Source organism: Poecile atricapillus, chromosome 2 (genome assembly GCF_030490865.1).
Source record: "Poecile atricapillus isolate bPoeAtr1 chromosome 2, bPoeAtr1.hap1, whole genome shotgun sequence".
NCBI lineage: Eukaryota > Metazoa > Chordata > Aves > Passeriformes > Paridae > Poecile > Poecile atricapillus.
Window position 1 is genome coordinate 119,829,010 of NC_081250.1, and position 25,700 is coordinate 119,854,709.

The 25,700-nt window shown below is 42.3% G+C and overlaps 1 protein-coding gene across 1 annotated transcript in view; it reads right to left on the minus strand.

Annotated features, from left to right (window-relative positions):
- Positions 1-18,206, minus strand: part of CPA6 (carboxypeptidase A6) — an 84,317-nt gene extending 66,111 nt beyond the window's left edge. Inside the window, exon 1 of the mRNA XM_058831889.1 lies at positions 17,889-18,206. Coding sequence (XP_058687872.1) covers positions 17,889-17,974 — 86 coding nt within the window. The 5' untranslated portion in view covers positions 17,975-18,206. The remainder of the gene's footprint in view (positions 1-17,888) is intronic.
- Between the last annotated feature and the right edge of the window lie 7,494 nt (positions 18,207-25,700).

Sequence of the window (25,700 nt, forward strand, 5' to 3'; positions counted from 1 at the left end):
AAGGGACAACAAAGCTATAAGGTTGAAGGAAAAGTATGACTTAAAAAATATTCTTTAAGCAGAGAAATAAGGCAGTAGGTTTTGGGAATCCCTTATGCTACCAAGAAAAGAAACATAATCTACTTTTGGGGAGCTCTGCTGAACAAAAAAGGCAGAGCTGTTATTAGATGGTAAGGTTTTACTTCCAGACAGATTAAAAAAAGGTTTAATGCTCTGAACAGAAACTTGTGAAAATTTCACCTATTTTCCTCAAATTAAGAAGCATTCATGTTTGGCTGGATTATGATTTTGTTGTTGTAATTCCATCAAAACATCCCTGCAGTATCTTGGCTGCTCTCCCAAAACTCTTGACTGGCACAGCAGTGACTGTGTTTTCAAAACTGAAGGTGTGGCTACAACTGAGTCATGGCTCAGAACAGTCACTGAAGACTCACTGAATGTGACATGATGATTTTGGCTCTTCTGCTGGAAGAAGGCAGGGTGGTGAAGGGGCTGCTTGGAAACATTCAGGACACTGACAACACACAGCAAGCTCCATTAGTGCCACTCTCCGTGCTGGATCTGTGTGGCATCTGTGGTAATAAGCAGATGTTTTATGCATTGTTAAAACAACTTACAGTTGATTTCTTGAGACATGCCATTACATTTGTTTATTACTTGATTGTTAAAAAGCATTACCACACTGATTATTTGTTTAACATCAGTCTGGAACCTAATTTAGTAAACTATGACAAACCACAAATGCAGAGATCTCCATTAAGTATTGTGCCTTTGTCACTGAAATTCCAAACTTGCCATTTGAGGTTTTATATAATTCATTTTGTTTAGACAATCCACTGCTGTGTGCTCAGAATAAACCACTCTATGCTGCAGAAATTGGATTTATGAAACATGGTGTAAACATGTTCTGCCTAAGAGCAGGCAGACAGTAGATGCCTAGGGCATTCCGTAATTGTCCTGGGAACACAGTTTCTAAATCATCTCAGATTTATTACTGTAATTTTCATCACATACCTGATGTAGTAAATGTTTCTTAAGTTTTCTTTATAGTTTTTATCTGAAAAAGACATACTGTTTAGTCTACCTGACTGCATGACATCATGCTGTTCATACCTTCTGTATGAAAGTTACCTCTGTGTGTGTTGCTTTGGCTTACCAGGTTTGGAGGTGTCATGAGTAATGATGTACATACTTGTGTGAAGGTATAAAAATATACTTGTAGCTTTTAGTGAAAAGGGACATTGCTATCAACTTCATCCAGGATGTGTTGCACTGGAATGAAATGACCAGGGTAGATATCTCTCAGAGCTATTCCTCATGACCTCTTGCTCACTCCTCTTTTTTGATCCCTATTTCCAAATATATAAATTATGATATCCTATTTCTCACACAGAGAAAACTACAAACCCAAGCAAATACACCAACAAAATCCAAAGATATCCAGCAGAACGTGATACCAAGTTTAGAGGGTGTCAGTGGAGTCTTGCACTCAGGCATCAATTATTTCTCAGCATTGCTCACATCTACTCAACATATTACAAAACAGAGATTTGTCTGTTGATACTTGAAAATTTCCTAAGTAGGATTTAATATCTCTCTTGATAAAATAACTCAAAAAAATTAATGAAATGCTGGAGAGAGCTGCTAGCTCCTTAAACAAATCATCCCATCAGCATTTCTTCCCTTCTGTCCAGCTGAAACCAAATCCCTAAACTGGAAACATTCATAATAATAATAAAACAATTGTTGAGCTTATTTTCACCTGGATAAGACTGCTATTTATCATACTGTCTGGGCCCACTGTCCAAAAGACCTGTTTTAGAGCTGAAACTGCTATTGCCTGATTAAACTGCAGTCACACAACAGCAAAGATCTGGAATTACGTGCTGAGCCAGCGGGCAGTAAAATGCCTCAATCCCTACTCAGAACGGTTCTGCAGGATGTTTACAAGGAAAAATGAGAACAAAGAAGTAGAAGAGGGGTGAGAACTGAGAAGCAGGTATGAGGAAAAGTGGCAGGTTTTTACACAGCAGGCTGTAATCTCAGCTCAGCACCTGCATAGCCAGCAAAAGGAAAGGTTCTCTGAAAAAGACAGCTGAGAAACTATGTACATAGGCATTCTGTGAGAGAACTTTTGATGCCAAATGCTATTTCCATCCGGGAGCTGCTGCTTGCCAAGATATGTCCCCCAAGCAGCATTTCCACTAAAAACCTCCTGCTGCTGCTATAGCACCCAGTGTTTTTATGAGACAGAGCTTCTATGTACTTACTCCCATCTAAAGGTGAAATGCTGAGCTAGGGAAGGCTGGTTGGTCTATTTTATTTTGCTGAGTTTTTGGCAGGTAAATAGGATGTATCTCAATTTGACTGAAATGGTCTCGAAGCGTGAGATGAAATTTCAAATGAAAAAATATATAATGTTTGTATTGTTTTATGCTATCATGAAGGCACAAATTATGAAACCTTTGATCAATACTGAACCTCTGCTTTGCTCTATATTTTCTACTAGAAAAATATAATTGCTTTCATGGGATTTATCAAAAATGCAAGCAAAAGGATTGTTTTTTTAAAAAATTAGCAGCAAGAATAAATGTTCACCAAACACTAAATTCAGGACCCAGATGGAGAGTTGTGTTTAATTTTTATTTTTTAAAATCCATACAGTATCACATTCTTTGCTTTTATACACTTTCAATTTAAGTGTACACTGGGACAAATTAATAGGGTGAATTCATTTCCATTTGCAATTATTGCAGTCATAAAGCTGCGATGGGCAAAATATTTACATTTTGAGCTACACTTGATATGCTATGTCAATTAATACCATGCAAATGTAGAGCTTTAAAAAGCCCTTTAAATTGTTGGCTCCATATTTCTGCAGCTTCTTTCTTATTATACTTTTGTTGTGACCAGCTATCATTCCATCAAGTTTCATGGAAAATGGAGTTGTCATGCTCCATGGCTAAGAACAAGTTGCCAAACACTTATATTATGCAAGAACCAGCACAATAGATGAGGTGATACTTTGTGTTTATGTTGGAATTTTGCTTTTTCTGTCTCAAATGAAAAATATATCCTTTTTCTGTGCTTCCATTTTTGCTTTTGTAAAATAGAGAGGAGTGACCTAAGCCATACATCAGGATAATGTGTGGCCAAAACAGCAGAGGCCTCTTTAGCTGCCAAACTCAACCAAGAGGCAACATTTCCTTCAGTTAATCCTTACCATAAGACAACTCTTACTTCTCTCTTCATAAACTGTAATTTAAAACTCTCCCTTCCTTGTTTCGCATGAGTAATGATTAAACTTAAAACAACAAACTCCCACACGCAACAGGGACACAAGTTGTGAATGCAGTGAAGAGTGTTTGGTGTTCCTGTTTTATGAGCAAGACGTCACTGCTAAAGGCAAGCATCTGCGTGTTCCTCACAGACAACAGATTCCAGTCTTCTTCTGAGATTACTTCATTGTATGGCATCTGGTGTTTTATAGCCACGCAGTTTAGAAACAAATACTCTCTCTGCAATTTTATAACTTTAGAAATATTACCTTAAATTTGCCCATTTATTTATTTATTCTTATAAGAAGCAGAGGTCTTTATATAACAATTAATTTAAAATCATAGATTGCTTGAAGTTTGTGCTATTTTTTTCTCCTGAAAAAAGCAGCGTTTTCCAGTGAGCCAGAGGGACTTTCGTTGCTACATCCACCCTAATAATTCATTTTTCCATTGGGTGCTGTAAAACTGGTCCTCCCAGTAAGATCCCTCCATTTCCCTTCTGCATAAAGTCCTTTTTTGTTTGTTCTAATTATTTTAGGTTTTAAGAGAATTATTATTTTGCATTTTTATTGGCTACCTATTAGCTACTCTGTTAAGACTGTATTTTATTAGATCTGATAACTAAAATCTGGTAGATCCATTACTTGTGGAATAAACATTTAAAATGTATGTCTCTTCCCTCAGCTAATGTCACTTCACAGTGAATACAAGTGAACCTCTTTCCTCAGATCTGGTTTTCACAGACCTGTCCCCTTTAACCACCCAGTGGAAGGTTTTTCCTCTCCTGCCTGCTTCTTTTTCCCTGATACAACTGTGCAGGCTGCAGTGGCGTGACTTGCTGCAGGCTCTGCAACCAAATGCCTTCTAATTCAAAGACCACCCCGAGTGCAGTTGTCACACATAAAAGCTCACATGTATTTTTTCAGTAGAGATAATGGTCGCTGGATTAAAGGCAAACAATGCAGAAAGATCAGATTTCACAGAGCACACTGTGCATCCCTCACTCTCTGCTATTCTGTAACCTAAACTGTTTCATGGTACTGTCTCGCTGTCCGCAAATTGTTAGGACTGATCTCATCTGACAAGATAAAATCTGTGGGTTTTGCTCTCACTCTTACAGTTTCATTCAGAAGAAGCAAAAAATCAGGTTTTCCTGGTCCATGGAGCCCTTCATTCACCATTCCTCTGTAGACCTTTCATAGGATTTGGAGAGGTAGCCCCTCATAAAAAAGAGACATAAGGCTTAAATCATCCTGAGCACTACGCTATACAGACTCCTAAACATGTAGAACAATGACTTTACTCCACTTTTCCATAATCTCCCAGAGGCTTAAGAAAACTAATTTTTCTATGGTTCTATACTGTTTTCTCATGTCTGTGGGTGATACATGCTAATCATTACAAACTGTCCTGCACCTTGGTCAGGCAGGGGCATCCTGTGCTGACTACCAGACTTTTGAGGTGCCTTTTTGTCCATCACTCATCATAAAGTAAGAAAACCGCCACTTAATTTATGAAGAAGGGGTGATAAGTCAAATGAAGAGAGATGAACATAGAAAAAATAGCACACTGGTGGGTGGCATGCCACCCACTGGCTAAGACCTAAGAATAGAGACAGTGGATGCTAGCAGGGGCACTGATGGTCTTGTAGTCTCCAGGTCTGTGACACCTCTTAGCTTGCTTCTGAACTGCAAAAGCACCTGAACTCACTACACCTAGTTTCAAATTTGATATTTTTGGCAGGTAAGGCTAGATGTAAGGCCTTGAAAGATATAACTACTTCATGTGGCAAACAACATATGCTATAGGCAGGAGGAAAGGCTGAAGACCCCGAATCTTCCCTCACCCAGTTTGAGCTTGAAATACCCACATTTCTGTCTCTGTGTTGGCCCAGAACCACCTGGCAAGAGTAGATCAGCAACTTTGTCGTGTGTCTGTCTGACAGAGATTGATAAAAATCTTCTTCACGGAGAGGGTTGTCAAGCACCGGAACAGGCTGTCCACAGTTGTGGTTGAATCATCATTCTCAACCATTTCTGGAGATCTTTAAAACACATATGGATGTGGTACTTAGGAACATGGTTCAGGAGTGGACTCTGCTGCGTTAGGTTACCAGTTAGACTCAGTGATCTTCAAGGTCTTTTATAAACTAAACATTCTATGGTTCTATAATTCTATGACCAGATGATGTCCCTTTGCCTGGGGCCTCTGAGAGATATGATACACCAAATGTGCTCAGAACTGCACAGCTCATTGCAAGCAGACAGGGCTCCTCCCAAGACCTGGTCTTGACACAGGAGCTGTCTGTTCCTGTGTTTCCCATTCCTTGCAGCTGCTTCAGAGGGAGAATCACCATTCTCTCTCAGGACAACTTAGTGTTGAACAGAAAAAACCCTTGCAGTAGTGATCAAAACCTGCATAATTAAATATTTCACTGCAGTTTGTATTCTAGGTTAGTCCTCAGAAAATACATCAGTAATTATTTTTATGCTGCTGGGTAGTGGATACAAAAAATTTTATCCTTTACACACAAATGCTTTGATTTCCTCTGAAGCCTTTTTTTTTGCCCTATCAAAACATGACTACATGTTAGACTATTTCAAAACTAAGAAAGCTGCTTCTGGTAAAAGCAAAATAGAAGAACCTCAGCTGAACAAACTGAAGGTGAAACTATTTGATTTTTCACAAGAAAAAGCAAATTTCTTAGATTTTATGTTCTATTAATGATTTTCAATTACATTTTTTACCATTGTTGCTACCACAGGCAGATGGATCAGGGATCCATCCTGTTGATAAGGACATGCTGTGCCATCTTTGTGCCGCTGGGTATGTTTACACTGTGTCTTACTGGCAAGGACACAAGCTCATTCTGCAGAGAGATCTGAGTTACCAGCCCAGACTTGGCATTGTGCTTGCACAGTGACTCCTGTTATTTGGTGTTAATTTTGGACAAAGCGTTTTTTTTGCCTGCCTATGCTATACAGTTCAGGTATCATTACCCTGGAAGGTGAAAAGGTCCAAGTTTTATTTCCCTGAAAATTTGAAACCGTGCTGCGAGCAAGAAGACAGAGCTATTAATGAAACGTACTTAATTAAATATCTTCCCTGCTTTCTTGTCATGTAATAGCTATTGTTTGCCTAACACCAACCTATTTAATAAATAGAGGCTATTTTTTCTGTAGGCCCTATAATGCCAGTTTCATTTGTTGTGTAAAGAACTTACAGCTTCTTCAGACATTAGACATAATGAAATCCTTTTGCTTCAAAAACCCACAGGATGATGTACCAACGTTAAATTTTATTTTGGTTTTCCACTTTCAGGAGAATACTTACTTGAAAATAAGCATCCTACTATTCTCTCTTTGAGTCTGAAACACTCATCTGTGATTGTTTCATTGGCATAGGTCTGCAGAGGAATCTGGCAGTCAGGACTGATAAAGATGCCAAATTCTGCTGAGGTAAACCATGGTGTGCTCCTTGGAATACACATCTGGAATTAACTGGTTTCAGACAGCTCTCCCTAGTGCACAGGGAGACGAACACACTATAGCTACACAGGCAGGTACCAAAACCCCAGCCATTCCTGCCCCTTCCCTGTGCCAACACAAACACAGAAGCTCTGCAGCAGCTGAATCACAACCTGATAAGCTGTCAATTAGTCCCAGACGAAAAAAAATGAAGAGTGGGATTTAGTTTTTCTCTCTGTGTTCCTGGAATTGTCCTGTTGTAGGCAGAGATGTGCCAGTCCCTGAGCAGAGGCAGCGCATCTGGAAGAGCAGAAACATAACTGTCTGCCGTGGCAGCAGGTGGCCACTAGCATGGGCTAGCTGGGTTTGCCTGCACAACTGCACTGCAGCCTCAGAGTAGCATCTGGTGGTAATCTTGGTAGGAGTGTGATGGAATAAATCAAAGAGTTTTTTCATTAGGCCTGCTAAAGTAATTTAGAATAGTTTGGGTTGGAAGGAACCTTTAAAGCCATCTACTTCAATGCCCCCAGAGGGACATTTTTCACTAGTTCAGGTTGCCCAGAGAGGTGGTAGATGATCCATCCCTGGAAGCCTTCAAGGTCAGTTTAGATGGGGCTCTGGGCAACCAGAGGTGTTTCAGTACATTGTTCCACTGTTTCAGTATTCTCACTGTAGAAGATTTCTTTCATCTACCTAGTCTAAATCAACCCTCTTTTAGTTTAAAACCATTACCCATTGTCCTATTCCTACAGTCCCTGCTAAAAAGTTTGTCCCCATCTTTCTTATAAGCTCCTAATAAGTACTGAGAGGTGGCAATGAGGTCTCCCCACAATCTTCTCTCCTCTAGGCTGAACAACCCCAACTCTCACAGCCTTTCCTCACAGGAGAGGTGCTCCAGCCCTCTGACCATTTTCGTGACCCTCCTCTGGACTTGTTCCCATAGGTCCACGTCCTTCTTATGTTGGGGTCCTCAAGGCTGGATGCACTGGAGCACTCCAGGTGGGGTCTCATGAGAGATGGGGCAGAATCACCTCCCTTGTCCTGCTGGCCATACTTCTGTTGGTGCAGCCCAGGGTATGATTGGCTTTCTGGGTTGTGAATGCCTAGAATTTATTTTAAATCTCAACCAAAAATAGCTTCTATTTTATCTCTGAGTTAACAATTAGATGCTGCTAACTGTATCTTTACTATTCTGAAGATATTTGAAATACAGTATAAGAAACAGTAAGTTATTCTTAGAATAATTTTACCACAATAAACCCTCTACAAACTCATTTCCAAGGTCCTGCTGTGGCAGTCCCCCTGTATCACAGCCTTAACGGAGCTGTGGAAGATACAAAGAAGAAAAACTGTTTTGATTTGGTAGGATACATCTGCTCTTTCCGCAGCTGTATTTAAGCAATCTAGAACATCTTCTCTTTGGAAAATGCTGCTCTGTGTATTGCTTTGTGTGGTAACTTTATGGTGTGGATTAACTTTAAATAAATACACTTTAAGTCCAATTGTTCCCCAGAGGAAGAAGAGGCTCAGCAGAGCATTGTTCTCCTGAGCATCCAGCCTGCACAGGCAGACACAGAAGGAAAGAGTTCATGCTCCCTGTCCACTGCTGGATCCCAGCTCCCACCCCATCCTCCTCATTTGGCAAGCTCAAGGTACAAAATAATAGAAAAAATGGAATTTATTGTCCCCATCCATTTGTTGGTCTGAGTATATTTTCAATTCAGAGTACTTTGGCTTACGAACCCTTAGGTGCCTTGCATGAAATGCAGTTTTGGAACTTTTTTTGCCAGTATTTTCCTGAAAATCACTGTCTGTTTAAGGTCTGATTCTGATCTGAAATACTGAGGTGAAAATTACTAGCACCCTTGAAATTCATGCATCTTTTGCTGTAATACCAACATCAAATCAGAACCATAACTTTGTACCCATATGTACAGCCATGTGAATGAAGCCTTTAAATCAGAATCATAATTAACTGAAAATAAATTAGAATTAGGCTTAATTGTCTCCAGAACTTTGCTGACTGTGGATTTGTTCTTGCAAATCTGAGACCAGCAAGAAATGTGTGTGTTTTACACATAGTAGAGTTCCCAGAGAGAGATCTAATACATAACTGTAATTATTGGCTCTCATTTTCCAACTAAACCTGCTTATCATAGATAGGATGGAGAGCATGGGTTTCACTTGTTTTCTGCATGAAAAACAATACTGATAACATAAATATGTAAGTTAGGTGGACAGGGGACAGTAACAATGCTGTTTATTTTAAATTATTTTCTACTTTTTGTTTTGTATCGAGAAAAATTCTTTTAATCTCCTGCTTGAGAGCAAAACAAATATTGGCTGGGGAGTAAAAATACTGACTGTTGACCCATACTGTTCTCAGTTTTTAGTGCTATATGCATGCTCACAGCAGGTTTTGCTTGCAGAACTGAAGAGATGCCCAATATATGATCAATATAACTGCTTATTTCTTGACTTTTGCATGAACATTATGCACACAGTGCCCTCTTAAATAGTATGTTCTACCACAGAAGAGAGGGTACGATTTCTGCTATGTATTCAGAAGTAAAACTAAGGGGAAAACGTAAGTGAAGAGCCATACTGAAAAACAGAGATGACATAGTTTACCTCCAGGAGATAGTGAGAGATGACTGATGGTGTCCATTCACCTTCAACTGGATACAACATTAAATGTTTCCTACAGCATTTTGACCATGTAAGACCATTTCAGATGTGTGGATGACATTTTTACAGATACTAAGATTTCAGGAGATGAGACTTTGGGATCCTGTTTATTGTGCAGTGTGGGATACAGTTCTGTGCAGTGTATGAAGCTAAGGGTTCCCTATAAAATATCAGCAGTGTATTCAAGGAAAGCAGGTTTTTAACCTCTCTTTGTCAAATTCACTCCTTTCAGCAGTGTGAGTTTCTTTCTGGACTAAAAGTAGCTTCCACTGTCTTTTATGTAAATTGCTCACATATTTTAGACTCCTTTTTTCTTTAATAAAAAAAAAAAAAAATCTCTATATATATGTAATTTATATAGCGTCTGTCCCCTGTTAGGTGCTTGTTAAGTCCTGTACAAAACGTTCAGATCTGAGAACTTCATTTTAAGGAGCCTATGAGTGTGAACTCACAGGAGCAACGTCTGGAAGTGAGTATAGTGTAGAAGTGGGAGCTTTGGAGTTCACTGTAACTACCAGAAGCTCTGAGAAAAGCTGTGTTTCTTTGCCTGCTTAGCTTCATGAAACAGTGAAGCTGGTGTATCCAAAGGGGATGTTTCAGACTGAGGGTCTAGGCAGATTTTATATGTGAATTCCTGTCGTTCTAATTGGGAACGGCGGAAAGAACGACACGGACTCTCAAGGGAGTCAGAACAGAAGAGAATCTCTAGTTTATTGTTACAGCCATGTTATATAGACTAGTTCGTGAAGAGTACAGAAAGGAAACTCTTATTGGTTAGTAAAATACTACATTACCATCATTGGTCAGTGGGGTTTACCACCCCCTGACCTTCTCCTGTAAGGAAAACACAGGAATCAGAAAAACAGCACCTGCAGGCTGTTTTGTGTCTTTGAGGATTGTTTTGAATCCTCCCATGAATTTCCCAGGCTAGCTTCTCAGGCAGGCCTGTCAGGCCATGGGCCTACAGCCTGCTCTAAAGCTAGCATCCACAACTCACCTTTTCGGTTTAGGAAAAAAAATAAAAAATGTACAGTGTTTGTAACATCCTGCTGGGCCCTTGCAGGAGGGAGAACAAACACGGCACAAGTGGTTTTTTTTGCTAGATATTGGAATGGGTATTAATTTGGAATTTTGGTTTATGATTTTGATGTTTAAAGATTGTTTTCCTTCCAAGGATTTGATGGTTGAGTCAAATATTCTTAACTTAGTGAACTAATACAAAACATTGTTAGTCTGTTCAAACTGACAGTCTAACTTGTCAATATAGTAGTTTAAAAGAACACTAAAGTGGTCAGGGTGAGCAAATTTGGGTCTCGCAGGGACCGCAGGACTTTGGTGCGGCTCACTCCCTGCAAGGCGGGGTGGAACGCGTGCTGGCCGGGGCACTGCTCGAGCCTCGGCACCGTCTCGCGGGGCGGCTCGAGTTTGCAGGAGAACCTGGCAGCACAAGGCTGGCAGAAACCGGCCCGGCGCCCGTAGCACGGTTTGCGCGCGCGCGGGCCGCGCTGACGGGCGCGGGGGGGAGCGGAGTTCGCTCCCCGTCCTCCCCGCCGCTTCCCCGCTGGAGCGCGGGGCAGCGCGGGGCAGCGGGGGTGTTGTGTAGGTCCCGCGGCTCGCTCCGCGCGGCTCGCTCCGCGCGGGGCAGCGGCGGGCGTCCGCGCGGGCTCTGCGGTCTCGCGCCGCTTCCGGCGGCACAGAAGAAAGGAGCTCATAGGGCGCGCGCGCGCGAGTGAAAGGGGTGCCTGGGCTCTCCCCCCCCCTCCCCCGCCGCTTTTCGGCCGGCACTTTGGATGGGTGTGTGGGGGGGGAATTCTCGCCACGGCTCCGGCCCCGGCTCCAGATCCGGGCTTGGGCTCGGCTTTTACGAGGTTTTTGCAGCCGGCCGGAGCCAGGGGGCCCGGCCGGCCGCCCGGCCCGCGGCCGGTGGCGGCGGGCGGCGTCCTGAGTTAGCTTTTTCTTCCTTCTTTTCCACCTTTTTTCTCGTTTTTTTCTCGCTGCTGCTGCTGCTGCTGTGGGGACGCGGGGCACCGGCGGAGGCTCCACGGCGGCCGCTGGCAGCAGTGCTCGCAGCGCTGGTCCTGGAGGGGCCAGCGGAGGCTCCGCGGAGGGCGCAGGCAAAGGTGGCTCTCGCGGCGCTGGCGATGGCGGCGCTTGCGGGTGCGGTAAAGGCAGAGCCGAGCGATTTTCGCTCTTCTGTTGTTTTTCTGCTGGTAAAACTTGCACGCCGAGCTCTGCGGACAGCGGGCGCTTAAATTTTTCTGGAGAGGAAGATCTCCGGCTCACGGACTGCTTCTGCCCGCTGCTAAAGTTCTTTAAGGGTCTGGGCAGAGCTGAAGGACTGCTACACAGTTCGGTTTCACTGTTTTTAGGCTGGCACTGTTCCAGTGCCTTAAAAATCACTCCCCAAGTTGCTGCTAAGCTGCACACACTGGTATCTCCCGCAGCCAGCCTAGTCCACAGGTGGTCTCCCACTGACCACCAAATCTCAAGGTTAAACACATAATTCACAGTCACAGCAAATTCCTGCGCTTTTACCCAGTGGAACAAAGCGCGTATATCTTCTTCAGGAATACAGAGTCCCATGCTCAGCAAGGCGTTTTGCCATGCAAGGCTGACGAGTTGCTCATCAGCTAAATCACAGTTTTTCATTATGAAAAAATTTTTTATCTTGGCGGCTCCGCGAATGCAATTATGCAAACGCTATCGGCTTGGACCCGGGATTTTAAGCTCTGCTTCACCAAGATAGCCGTTCCAAGCCCGCTCTCTGGCAGGTTCCACTATCCCGTTGGTTAAAAACCAGCTTTCTCTTGGAAAGCCCGGGAGAATTCCACTTTCCCCTCTAGGGGGAAGGGCCGGTGTTTTTCCCGCTCGCTGCTTACCCTCAGGGGATTAGCAGATGTCGTCACGTCGGTTGTTTTCTGACCTCGGGGGTCGGCTGCATATCACGTCGGTTTACCAGACCTCGGAGGGTCGGTCCATCATCACGCGGGGTCACCAGATGTCGTTCTAATTGGGAACGGCGGAAAGAACGACACGGACTCTCAAGGGAGTCAGAACAGAAGAGAATCTCTAGTTTATTGTTACAGCCATGTTATATAGACTAGTTCGTGAAGAGTACAGAAAGGAAACTCTTATTGGTTAGTAAAATACTACATTACCATCATTGGTCAGTGGGGTTTACCACCCCCTGACCTTCTCCTGTAAGGAAAACACAGGAATCAGAAAAACAGCACCTGCAGGCTGTTTTGTGTCTTTGAGGATTGTTTTGAATCCTCCCATGAATTTCCCAGGCTAGCTTCTCAGGCAGGCCTGTCAGGCCATGGGCCTACAGCCTGCTCTAAAGCTAGCATCCACAAATTCCTTATTCTGAAAAGTATCTTTTTCTAAGTACCTCTTGGATGTACCCCAGTTTGGGTTTTTTTTTTTCAGAACATAAATGTTGGATGTAATCCTGAACATGCATTTTCTTTTATAATAGACTACATTTCCATTTGTAACATACACACTTATAAAAATGAGGAAAGTGTGTTTACTGGAATCTCTTTCACACTTCCAAAATAATCATTCTTACTGAAAAGCCATAGGTTGTATATAAGGTAGGAAACCTAGGACAGGTTCAAAACACCTAAGTATGGGTGCAAGCTTTGACCATGTCTTGATATTTTATATCTTGCCTTACTTTCCATGCTTTTGTGCCCATTTTCTCCACCTGCAGAGGTCAGAAGCCACAGCACCAGGCAATGGTGTCCCAGTTTGGATAAGCATGGGAACCAGGCTCACACAGTGACATGAACCTGTGTATCAGTTTAAAGAAAGCCATAATAAACTGGGAGCCTCCTTGCCTGGCATGCAGTTCACCTAGGTAGTGAGGATGTGTGTACTGTTGTTCCAATTATTTAAAAAAAAAAGTAAAAGAGGGAAGGAAAGAGCAACTGAAACACTTTGTATTTTTCATTTATAATGAGGAGGATTGAAAAACTTTAAAAGGTAAATTTATCATGCTTGGACATGAAGGAGAAAAATAATAAAAACTTGATTTTTTCCTGTAGGACAACATAAATATATTATTGTGCAAGGGGAATATCAGGTAATGAGAAAGCACATAATTAGAGCTGTGGTGTTGGGAATAGGTAAGAATAGGTAAGTGGTCCCAGAGCTGCTGTGAATTTCACTGATCTGTGCTGGTTTCACGAATCAGTGGTGTTTGAGTACAGAATTATTGGTTATTTAAAAAAAAGGGATACTTAAATTGTTTTTGCCAGAGCGCTCACAGCTTTTCACCTCTTAGAAGCTCCCTGACATGATCCAGAGAAGCACTGAGTTTGGTTTTCATCTGAATGAATATAATTACCTTCCCTCTCATGCTGTTGGTGTGCTTTCCAAATGCTTTTTTTGCCAGTTGTGTTCATGACATTTTACTTTGACTTGGGGGTGGGGAGGGAGAACTGAGCAGCAGGGAGAAAGAACTTTTTTTACACAGCAGAGCATTTAGTCTGATTAAAACATTTGGAAAAAATCTGCAGAGGGAATAACACAGGAGGAGTTCCTTTCCACTTCTCAATTCCCTCAGCAACTCATTTTCGTCACACTCCCATGTGTTTTTTCCATGACACAGAACAATTGCCAGCCATTGTGTGTAAGGTACTGTGGGATCAGAGGTACTTAGTTATGGTATGTAAGGGTATTAAAGGGCATTAAAATACCTGAAATTTGCTGAATGCTCTCAGATTTGATATCTGTCCTTATCTACATGAACAGTTGGTTTATGCAATTTTCCGGATCTCATGTCCCAGTAGCTACAGCATATTATATCTTGGATTACAGAACCTTTCTTTACTGTTCTCTGTTTCTTTGCTCCACATGACTCTCAGGTTATTTTATGTGGTATATGTACCACAGCCTTCATCTGACCAAAAGAAATTATAATTATCCGCAGTACTGCAACCCACTGAAGAATAACATTTTGGAGGAGTTACTATCTTGATCCAATATTTAAAAAGACCCAAATCTTGGTAAGATCTCTAAGAGCAAAACCTTAGAGAAAAACCAGACAAGTTATTTAAGCCCTTGCTTGCACTTGGTCATTTGCAAGTGAGAGAAGAGGTGAGATGAGGAACACTTTTGAAAAGGCTTTGAAACAAGCCTTTTCAGAAGTCTTTTTTAAGAACAAAAAGTAGGGGAGAAATTGGAGGCAACATGCTGAGCCACCATGTACAGGTGGAGGTAGATGAACTGAAGTAAAAAGATTCTAGTAGTGATTTTTAAAGAACAAATGAGAGAGATATTTTCTACTCTGAGAAATACTGACCTCCTAATGGGAAGCCATCTCCTTCTTCATAGGATTCCCAAGAGTAGGCAGATTGCTGCATTTAGTAAAAAACCCTCACAAAACTCCATCTGCTCCAGCACCCTACTCTGTAAAGCTATCAAAAGGTTCATTTTATGTCTCTTGCTTCCTTTAACTGGAAGAAACGGTGAACGACTGATCTCTGTCTACTAGGTCCACGTCTCAAAGTTTGTAGACATCTCTTAGGGCCTAAATTGTTTCTATTGGACACCAAGGAGTTCCAGTTTACTTGGTTATTCAGGAATTGAAACCATTCCCATGTATTTGGTTATCCTTGTTGATCCTGTGTGAACTTCTGGTAACAGCCTCCTGAAAAATCTTCTTAAATATTCCACATCTACTCTGTCCAAACCCTGATGTGTGTGTGTATGTGTCTCCCATTTATCCACTTCTGCTGGAACCTCTGGACAGAACATACAAATGCAGGAAAGAAAAGAGTATGTGTGAGTATAGTTTTGAATTTGCTGTTGGTGGCTGATTAGCAGTGTCTTCTAGAGAGCTCCTCTTGAGCTCCTTCTGGCACAAGAGCACAGAAGCAGGCTCAACTCCTGCCTATGTCTGAGGCAGAAGGCAAATACAAGTGTCCCTCAATCTTTCCAAGAGCTCTGAGTGCTTATCTCTCTTTGCTGAGACTCCCAAAGAGTCTCCCAAGGACTTCCAAATCCTTGCTGACTTCCCAAAGGTATCTAGAGCACATTTACTTAAAGATGTGCCCATACAGGCATACCTGCTTGACAGAGTTTGGAGAAACATGTTAGTTAGTTAGTAATTAAACCAGTTAGTTAATTGTCTTGGGTCTGAGTCCTCAGTTAAAGAGTTATAGTTATGTGTGCCTCCAAGTGCTGACCTAAGTTTATGAGAAATGTTTCCATTGCTTTTTTTTCATTCTTTTCTTTATTCTTTTTTTTTCTCTCCTTCTTTTGCCCTTATACTAATGCCTTTTCCCTTTACAGTACAGCTTGTGACACAGCAGAAATTTCTAGGATTCACAGATGTTTCTTGGCACAAAAAGAAGTCAGTCTGTTGGGACAACCCTTTTAATGGTGAACATTAGCAAACTATGCACCTCCTAACTGGCTTTCTGAAAAAAAAAACTATCAAAATTTTTTCCCCTTGAGTGACAGTCAGGTTCAGCAGTAATGGCTATACTTGCTCAACTGTTTCTAATCAATGGCACGCACAGAAGAATTTAAATGATCCTGCCCTGGACACTGTGATGATGACAGATGGACAAGATACATTCATAATTCTGTAGAAACCTCCATGCCATTTCAAATTGACTTTCCACCATCTTTTATTGACACAAATAACGCCGGGATAGTAGAAATGGAAAATATTAGTAGAGTGGGAAAAATATTAACTTGTTTTTCCAGTCTGTGTTACACATGTGGTACACATTCTGGTTTCTGTTTTGAATATTGACCACATTTTCAGCAAGGCTTGTAAATGTATCTCGGCCCCCTACTACAATTGCCTATTGGCCAAGAGTTTTTATTATTAACGTTAGCTTTTTTTTATTATTTATTTTACTTTTGGGGGCAGTGGTTTTCTTGCCCAACTTTTGGAAGCTGACAAGAACTCTCATTTTTTTGGACTAGAGTATATGCAAAAGCTTCTAAAACAGAGATCAACAAGAGAGAGCTTGGGCAGCTCTTTCATGTGTCATCTTGGGAATATGAAATTCTGAAACAAGAAAATTTTTTTTAAAACTTTGAACAAAATTGTTGAGTTTCATTAATGAGCAGAGGTACAATATTTGAATTTTTATGCATGTTATTCTATTTGAACCAACTCAATTATAGTTGACAATGTCACTTAAACCTAGAGGATAGTAAAATATGTGTTTTGACATTTAGTCGAAACTAGCAGATAACTTATGTAATTAATATTCAGAAAAATTTAAGCACCAGCACCGACAATTTATTATTCATCTTCATGTCTTCTAGAAACAAACTGAATGCTATCTTGAATTTAAAAAAATCAAGACCATGGAGACCATGCCTGTGCATGGTCTCTCGGCTTCTGGCAGAGAGAACAGAGCTGTTGCACAAAACTTACAGCAGGACCCTGGCTTTAAAGAACAGTTCAGGTTTCTGTCCTGCTGCTTTTTGGCACTGTCAGGAGCACTCCTGACTGTGGTGGCCTGTTTGATTTCGCAGTGCAGACAGATACTGGGATGTGAGGAACTGAACAGAGATGGTGAAATAGCTGTCAAGTGTTTAACTATTTTCTATCACTAATAGTGACCCGGGGTGAATGGCTTCATATCACATTACCAAACCCTTGAAGCTTAAGGAATGTTTTTTTAAGCTTCATTTTAGTAGGGGAATTTCTATGCCTGGCTTGGCTACTCCAATAAAATAAAAAGAATAATACAGCTCTTACTTCCACAGAGAGGTGTGCTTATCATGATGAATTTGCTGGTCACTTTGATAGAATTTTATACTGTATGTTGACACATGCCACTGGCTTCTAATGCTCCTATACTTGACTGCCTTTTCATTAGCATCATAAACTTGTTATGTTAAATACCTACTAAAAACAAAGTCTTTAAACCGGGAAAAGAACATACACTTTGGAGGCAAGTTCACTTTTTACTACTACTTAGTTCAATCTTTTCTTTTCTAACACAAATTTGAACTGCCGTTGGAACAAGAAAGAAGTATATTTTGAAATGCATGTGAAAGTTTTAGTCTCCACTTGCTTATTGCTTGAACTTCCTATGTATTCCCTAATATGAGCTCACATTGTGAACTTTGTAGAAACAATTTAAAGTTCCAGTACATTTGTATCCTAATGGAAAATACAAATCTTCATTCATTTCAGAGCACGGTGGAACCTCAAAACCTTTTATTTTCCCCCGGTATAATCGCAATTCCCTTTCCCAAACAGACACTCAAACTTTTTTCTTTCCCCTCAATGCAGCATCCTTCCCTTGACTAGCAGTGACTCGCAGCACCTTTTTCAAGAACTACACGATACAACCGCCAGCAGACAAGCCCACGAGCGGCTCGGGGCTCGCAGACACCAGCCGGCTGTGGCCGGCGGTGCGGAGGGAGCGCGGCCGCGGCGCTGCCCCGGGCGGAGCGGGGCGCCGGGCGGACTTACCCGGCGTAGCGGCCGCGGTGGCCGCGGAGCGGTAGCGCAGCCTGGAGGCAGAGCAGACAAAGGGGCAGGAGCCCGCGGAGCGGCATCGTGCGGGGCCGCGCCGGCACCGTCGGCACCGTCACCGCCGGCACGGCCACCCCCGTCAGCGCCACCGCCGCCGCGCCCGCCCCAGGTGGCGGCTGTGCCGCGCACACAAAGCCGGGGCCGGAGGCGGGAGGAGCGGGGCGCTCGGAGGTGTCGCTGCTCGCCAGCGGCGAGGGCAGAAAGCCGGCGGAGGACGCCCGTCGGCCGCCGCCCCGCCACGCCTGGGCACGGGGATGGGGATGGGGACGGGACGGGACTGGGCGGGGAGGCGCCCGCCCGCCTGCCGGGGAGGGCCGGGGGTGCGGGGGGTGCGGGGGGTGCGCGGCCCCGCCGCCGCCGAGCCCGGGGGGAGCCCGGGGGGAGCCCGGGGGGAGCCCGGGGGGAGCCCGGGGGGAGCCCGGGGGGAGCCCGGGGGGAGCCCGGCCGAGCTGCCCCCGCGGGCACGGCGGCTCCGTCGGGGCCGGCAGGACGAGGGGTGTCGCGGGTTGGGCTTCGGCCGCAGGTGCGGCGAGGCAGCCGGCCAAGGGACTCTTAGTGCACAGTCAGTGGCGTCGGGGGATTATCGATGAGGTTCCCCCGGCTGGGCAAGAGCTGAGGCTGATGAGAGGGCAGAGACACACTTCTATGAAACAAAGAGTGGTAGAGAGACCATTAGGAACCATAAAGGCAGGAGAAAGTGGGATTTTAAGTTACCGATGTGGTCAAAATCTTGTGTCTGAGTAGTGAGAATGGAAGAGACACAGATACAATAGAACGAATTAAAAGCCCAGCATGATTTTAAAACTGGGCTTTTACCGTCTCTTCCACACTGGTGAGGATGAAAGATCCATGTAAATAGAAGTCATTGGAGCACTGAGAATAGCAAGGAAAATGGGGAGAATTTTGCTTCAAATAATTGTAGTTTATAGAAAACACATGGTAGTAGCAGTTATAGAAAATGTAGGTAACAATATAATGCAAATATGGAATAAATGGATAGCCCCTTTGATACCTTTATGTTGAATTTACTAAAAAGGAACAAAAAATGTTTCAAACCCAACTGATTCTCAGTCTCTCAGAGCAAAATGAACTAGTGGGCTGTAGACAAATAAAACCAGCTGACATTTGAACGTGTGAGAACTACTCTAAATCCCTGTTAATGTTTCAGAAACACAGGGAGCCTTTTGAAAAAGGACTGTATTAAATCACACACACTTTGTATTCTCTGGCTGAAAGGCAAACAAGATTTTTCCTTTGTCTTTTTCATACTGGCACAAAATCTGACAGTAGCTGTGTGATAGAGTCTGGAGGTGGAAAAGACTTTGTCCAAGGCAGATTATTCTCTTCAGTCTGGTTATTGGTGTTCTCTCCCTTGAGCTTCCCATCTCTCCACAACATACCCCGCTTAAAATCTCAAATTTATATGTGGTGAGAATATGCAGAGGTGAATGTGTGTGTGCTTACATGCTGTACATCTCTTGTTGAAAACACTTTCCATTAACTACAGGCAAGCCCCCAAATCTGTTCCGTGAATCTTCAGTCTTATAATAAATGCAAGTTCAACTTTACAAACATCTGTTTAATAAAAGCTCTGCGCTCTGTTCAGAAGTGACTTCAAAGGTAGAGTTGAGTAACTGACTTTTGAAGGGCATGAGTATGGTATTAAAGCAAAACCTACTGCTTTATTGCACATTTACTTTTCTTACTGTGTATCCTTGCTACACCTGGAGTGCACTGGTAATACACAAATTTATTTAAATGTTAAAAAAAAATGTAGTTTGGCTATTATTCTGAAGTTTTTGCTTTGCAGACAAAAACCTGAGTCTGTTGGAATTAGTAATAATTTTTAATTTGGCATCTGATTGTAGAATAGTTTGGCTAGTATTCTAAAAACTATGCTTTCAAAAGGAAAATGTGGCTTCGAGTTAGAGAGAGTGTAATTACGGGCTTCTGTGTGACGCTGCTCTTGGCCGCACCGGAGCTCCGGGCTAGCTCTACGGTGCCACTCCAGCACGGGCAGTTGCCAAGAGTGGGGAACTGCAGGGGAAAGGCGATCCCACTGCAGAACCTTCAGAGCACCGAATCCTGCCTGGATCTGCCAAATCAGGTGTCATGGGTGATGGCAAAAGGATGGCGGAGACTCACTCGGCTGTACTTCCCAGTAACAGGGAGAAGGGATGAAGACAAGGGTCTCAGCTGGGACAAAACAGCACTGAAAAGAGCCCAGAGCACCTCTGTGCACTGGGTTTTACCTCAGGGGCGGGCACAGTCCAGGGTCCAATGGGAGCTCATGGAGGGAGGGGCAAGGGGAGGAGGTTACAATGTCAGGGACCAATGGGGATACAAAGAAGGCGGGAATACAACATAACAACCAATAGTGTTTTGAGGAAGGGATGATATACATGGAAGGAGCTGGAAGGAGAGGTGGGGTTTACAGTGATGGATGGGGAGATGGGGCAGGGTAAAGGTGATAGATGAGGAACATTCAGGAAAACTGGGAGGGGTTTATAGAACAGACAACTGGGACTAAACCATTACAATCAGCAGGGGGAAACAAGAATGTACCAACAAGTTTTTAACAAATTCTTAACAAAATTAAATAAACGAACTACAATATCTGTGGTTCCAGGTTTCAGTCTTAAATCCTGAGTTTGTGCAACATACCCTGAAAGTAAAATGCGAGAAGGTATGACATGGAAAGGGAATTCAAGCACCAAAACCAAAGAGTAAAGAAAGTAACACAATGGGAAATAAAGACTCAGTAAAAGGAGGAGGAGGAAAACAAAGCCTAACCCTAGCCCTAATGCTAACCCTAACCCAAAGCTTAACCCTAACCCCAAACCCAAACCCTAACCCAAAACCTAATCCAAATCACAACCCTAACCCTAACCCAAACCTTAACCCAAACTCGAGCTCTAAACCCTAAACCAAACCCTAACCCTAACCCCTAACCCTATCCATAACCTAAACCCTAACTCAAAACCTAACCCTAACCCAAACTCGAATCCTAAGGCCGCCCCTGCATTGTGTCATCGTGATGATGCATTAAGGGGCGTGTGTTGCCGCTGAAGATGAACAGATCACACGGACACAGGTCGAGGTGTGGCGAGAAGAAGGAGAAAGTTTATTAGCAAGCTCAGAAGCTGAGTTTTCAGGGCGACAGGCGTGGCTTATGGCTGTGTGAGGGGAGGAGCCAGGGCGGGGCGCTGTGGTGACGGTGATGCAATGGGGAGGAGCTGGGGCTGGGGCAGTGCCTGGGGGCGGTGCCTGGGGAGGAGCTGGGGGTAGGGGCCGGTAAGGGTTAGGGCTAGGTCTGGGGCTAGGGTTTGGGCTAGATTAGGGTTAGGGTTAGGTTTACATTAAGGTTAGGGTTAGGGCTAGGGTTAGGGCTAAGGTTAGGACTAGATTAGGGTTAGGGTTAGGGCTAGGGCTAAGGTTAGGGCTAGATTAGGGTTAGGGTTAGGGTTAGGTTTAGGCTTAGGTTAAGGTTAGGGTTAGGGTTAGGGTTCCTCCTACTCTTTCTCCTCCTCTTACCTTTGTTAATATGTACAACTTCTGGCAGTTTAAAATACGTCTTTAACAGAATTGTAAAGTACGCTCTTTGAGCTGTGGAGAAGCTAGAGATAGAACTAGCTTCAAAATACCGAAATGGGCTTTAAGGAATGTCGGGATATGGAGGCTATCGCTAGATACATAACCTTGCCAATAATATTATATAATTTAGATGATATATAATCTAGATAGGTTCCTTTGTATCTCTGATCCTTCAGTTTGAATTTTACTGTTACACCATGGGAGGGCTGGAATTCTATCCTGCTGCCAGCAAGGGATGGATTAAAACACTGTTGTCAAGCCTGGAAGTTACCCATGTGGTAGGTCTACTTTCCCAACAAGATGGGGCTATCAAGCTTGCACACTGCTAAGCAAAGGATTTGAGACAACAAACATCAGAGTTTCTTTTCCTTCTCTTCTTGGAACAGAGAAGAGAAATTGCCAATGCCAAGGGCGGCTCGGTACTGTTAACAGCTTTGGATGGAACAGAAGAGAGCAAACTGAGATATGGTTTCCCTCCTGATGAATCAATTTGTGGGATTTATCACAGCATCCTACACTTTACAAGGAATGCAGGCTGCTGAAACAGAGGCAATTCTACACAGTGTTGAAACAAGAAAGGCTTCATTTAAAGTGAGTGGGCAAGCAGCCTACATTTGGTTACCTAGACTTTAGAACATGCCACTTATTGGGAAGGATAAGAAAAAGGGCATTAGCCTTTTATAAGCATGTTTTGTACCTTTGGGTTGTCCCAGCTCTCAGCTTCATGAGAAGGTTGCATTGGCTTGAATAAAAAATCTGTGCTGCACATTTGTTAGAGACCTAACGGTTCAGAAACAGGAGTTTAAAAAAGGTTTACATTTTCTAGTTTAAACAATACCCATTAATGATAAACTAGACTAAGCATGTTCATGCTGGCATTTTCTCTAACTCATTCAAAAAAGATTGAAGTTGACTGAGTGCAATGTCCTTTTCAAGATCTGGTCACTATTTCCTTTAACTCCTACAGAGACCTTGTCAGATGAAGGACCGTGAAAGTGGCCCTGCTGATTATGTTCTCTATTAGGTTTGTGGTCTAAAAGAATGAATTTGATAAAATTCATGCATGAGTGCCATGGCTAGTTAGCCTTAGCTAACCACACTGTGTAGTCATGAGTGTTACAGTAGCAACAGAGAGCTGATAACCTGAGAATTTCCCACTTCTAGGGCTTGGTTATTCAGGTTGTGCTGGGCTTTGTGCTGTTAGAGACGGGCTGCTGTGGGTACCTGAGACAATTTTGTTACAATGAACTGGTGCTTAACATTACCTTGGATGATATTCAGATATCATTTTCTTACTAAAAATGAAGTACAAGTATCTTTAGAAGGGATGGACTTTGCAATTAAGAATCTTGACATTCTGTCTTCAACTTACTTGGGGATGCTGCATTACTATAATTGAATATTTTTTTTAAAAAATTGTGTCAATGGCACCGAACTTTTATAAAATGATTAAATTAAATGAAAGAATGGAACAATTGCACTTAAAGAATTTCTGTCTTCTGCTGTTATTCTATTATTCTGCAGGAGGACAGGAATACAGGTTAAATATTCTTTTCCATTTTACAGAATTGAGAGACATTTAAATATGGGTTTGCTTTAGAAGCAGGTAAAGGAAAATAGATGTATAATTGACAATTCATCAACAGATCAACCCTCCATAGAAGCTTTTAGGAACCATGCTGAGAAATAACATCAGAGCACAGTGTTACAAACCTGATGAGTCCATTCCTTAGTACAGTTTTAGTCTTGGAAAGACTGCTCTACTTTTATTCGTACGTTTCTTTATATCTATGGAATTCCTAGAGCTAACCATAGGATAAAAAGATCTTGAAAGGCTCTGCAGCAGGCACCATTGTGAAGAAACACTTGTTCAGTCTTAAGATTCTGCCTTAAGACACATGTGGCAACAGGGTTTCAAACTTTTTGGCCAGCTTTTCTGGAAAAAAAAAGCATTGCTCATGACAAATAAGAGTTGTGTATAACTGGACAAACAAATTCCAGTGTCTAGGCTTTGTCTCAGATGTCTCTACCCCGGCTAACACACATAAAGAAACAATATAAAAAATATTCTCTATATTGAACTTACAGGATTTTGATTTGAGTGAAAATACAGCCTTTTATTAGGCAAAAGTTTCCTCCATCTGCTGAAAATTTTGTGCTGGGAAATATGAGAATGGCAATTAAAAAATTTCTTATGCCTCCTACACAAATCATGTGTATTTACTTTTTGTAAAAATTACTTGTGTGTAGTAGCACATTGCATTTGTATTGCACATTTCTCCATAATTTTCTGAACTTCTGTACTTTACAGTTGTTAAAGATCTCAGCCTTCCTCTATGTCATGTAACCAGTATTTTGGAGTCATTTTGCAGGTGGGCATACTAAGATATGCAGAGGTTGGATGATTTGTCCCAAGAGTAAGAGCAAGTCTTTAGCAACTGTAAATCTAGCATTTGGATTTCATGACTATAACCACTCAAACATATGGGATTTGTGAATTTGTATTTGACTGTACTTATAATTTAAAAGGTAACATTTTAGTTCCCAGTCTCAGACTTGTCTTAGTGTACTTGGGCTTAGATACAATCTCACTTCTTTTGTTCCAAGGGTAGGTGACATATTCCCAATGAAAGATTTTATGTCATAAAATCATAGAATCATAAAATCATTGAAGCTGGAAAAGACCATTGATGTTGGAAAAGATCAACAAGTCCAACCATTTAGTGAGCTGCCAAACTCCATTGTATATTCAATATCAAGTTTTAAAATACACATTATTTACAATAATTGGAGACCCAGTAATTAGTTTTTACAATGTTGAGAGGAAAGAAAAATGATGACAATGTTTATTTTGAAACACTGCTAGAAATCTTCTGAATCAGCACTGCTCTACAGCAGCTACTGCTCACAAAAAATGGCAGGTGCCCAATATTTATTTATAACAATTGGCATTTGCCATATATACACGTGTGGAAATACTGAGAAGGAAAGGGTACTTCTGAAAGAGTACATTCAGTAAAATGGTGTTCTGTGTGACTCCCCAGACAAATCCTGGCTGCAGACATTCTGCAGTGAACTATTGTTATATCTTCTGGGAGGAAAGGGAATATTACCTAGAATATCGTACTGGAGGTAGGTGAAGCAGAAACTATGGAGTTGCTAATTTATCTGTCAGCTGCACTGGCATGAGAAGTCTTTCCTCCTCCTCTCTTTCTCACCCTTAACATTGCCTCATAATTATCAGGTCATTTTGCCATCTGCCTGGAATGATATTTTGATTGTCCTCCTTCAAATTCTGATGCCTCAATAGCTTGAAACTATATAATTAGGTAGCATGTGCTTCAGAGCTTTATGCAAGTTGAATGCTGACAAACGCTGAAAAGACTAGAAAATATGAATGGTGAAAAATACTGATATTACAGAATTCTGTCAGTCCTGAATCATTGGAAAGCCAAAGAATCAAGTCTAGGTCTGGTGAAAAATGGAGGAGGAAAACAAGGGGAACCCCAAAAGCATATTTAATGTAAACATCCTTGGGTCTTACAAGCAGGCAACACTACAGCGAGACAACACCACCTATCTGTCAACAAGTAAAAGTGGATGAATGTGAGCTGGGCTATTGGTGCCTTTCCCTGGCCTTAGAAAATTGAGAGCCAGACATGATTAAGGGATAAGGGGTTTTTACCTCAGTATTTTAATAAGGATCCTATTGGCACGCTGTTTTGCCAAGGTGGGATGTGCTGCAATTCACACACACGATAGATTGCCTGTACAATTTATAGACCATACAAATTAGCATATCTAACAAGGCTGCCCCAATGGGAGGCCTGGGTGAATGGCCTGATATTCCCTCAGCTGAGGAATTCCCCCAGGATGGGCCAAATCTCTAGTTTACAGGATATGTTCTGGAGGGGTCCTTGGTTTCTCAAGATAGCATAGGGTTTTTCGGCCTCCTACTATGAGGCCTTTAGGATGTTTGGTCTCCTGGCCTAACAAAATACTAGGACTGTGCTAAGTTATCAGTCTTAAGGGATTACAAGTATGCATGCTAAGAATACTGAGGATACATAAAAGTTGTATAAAAGGTATATAAAAGAAAAAGCAAAAAATCGTCTTGGCATTGCTATGAGAGGGAATTGCTTCAGCTGGGAAATA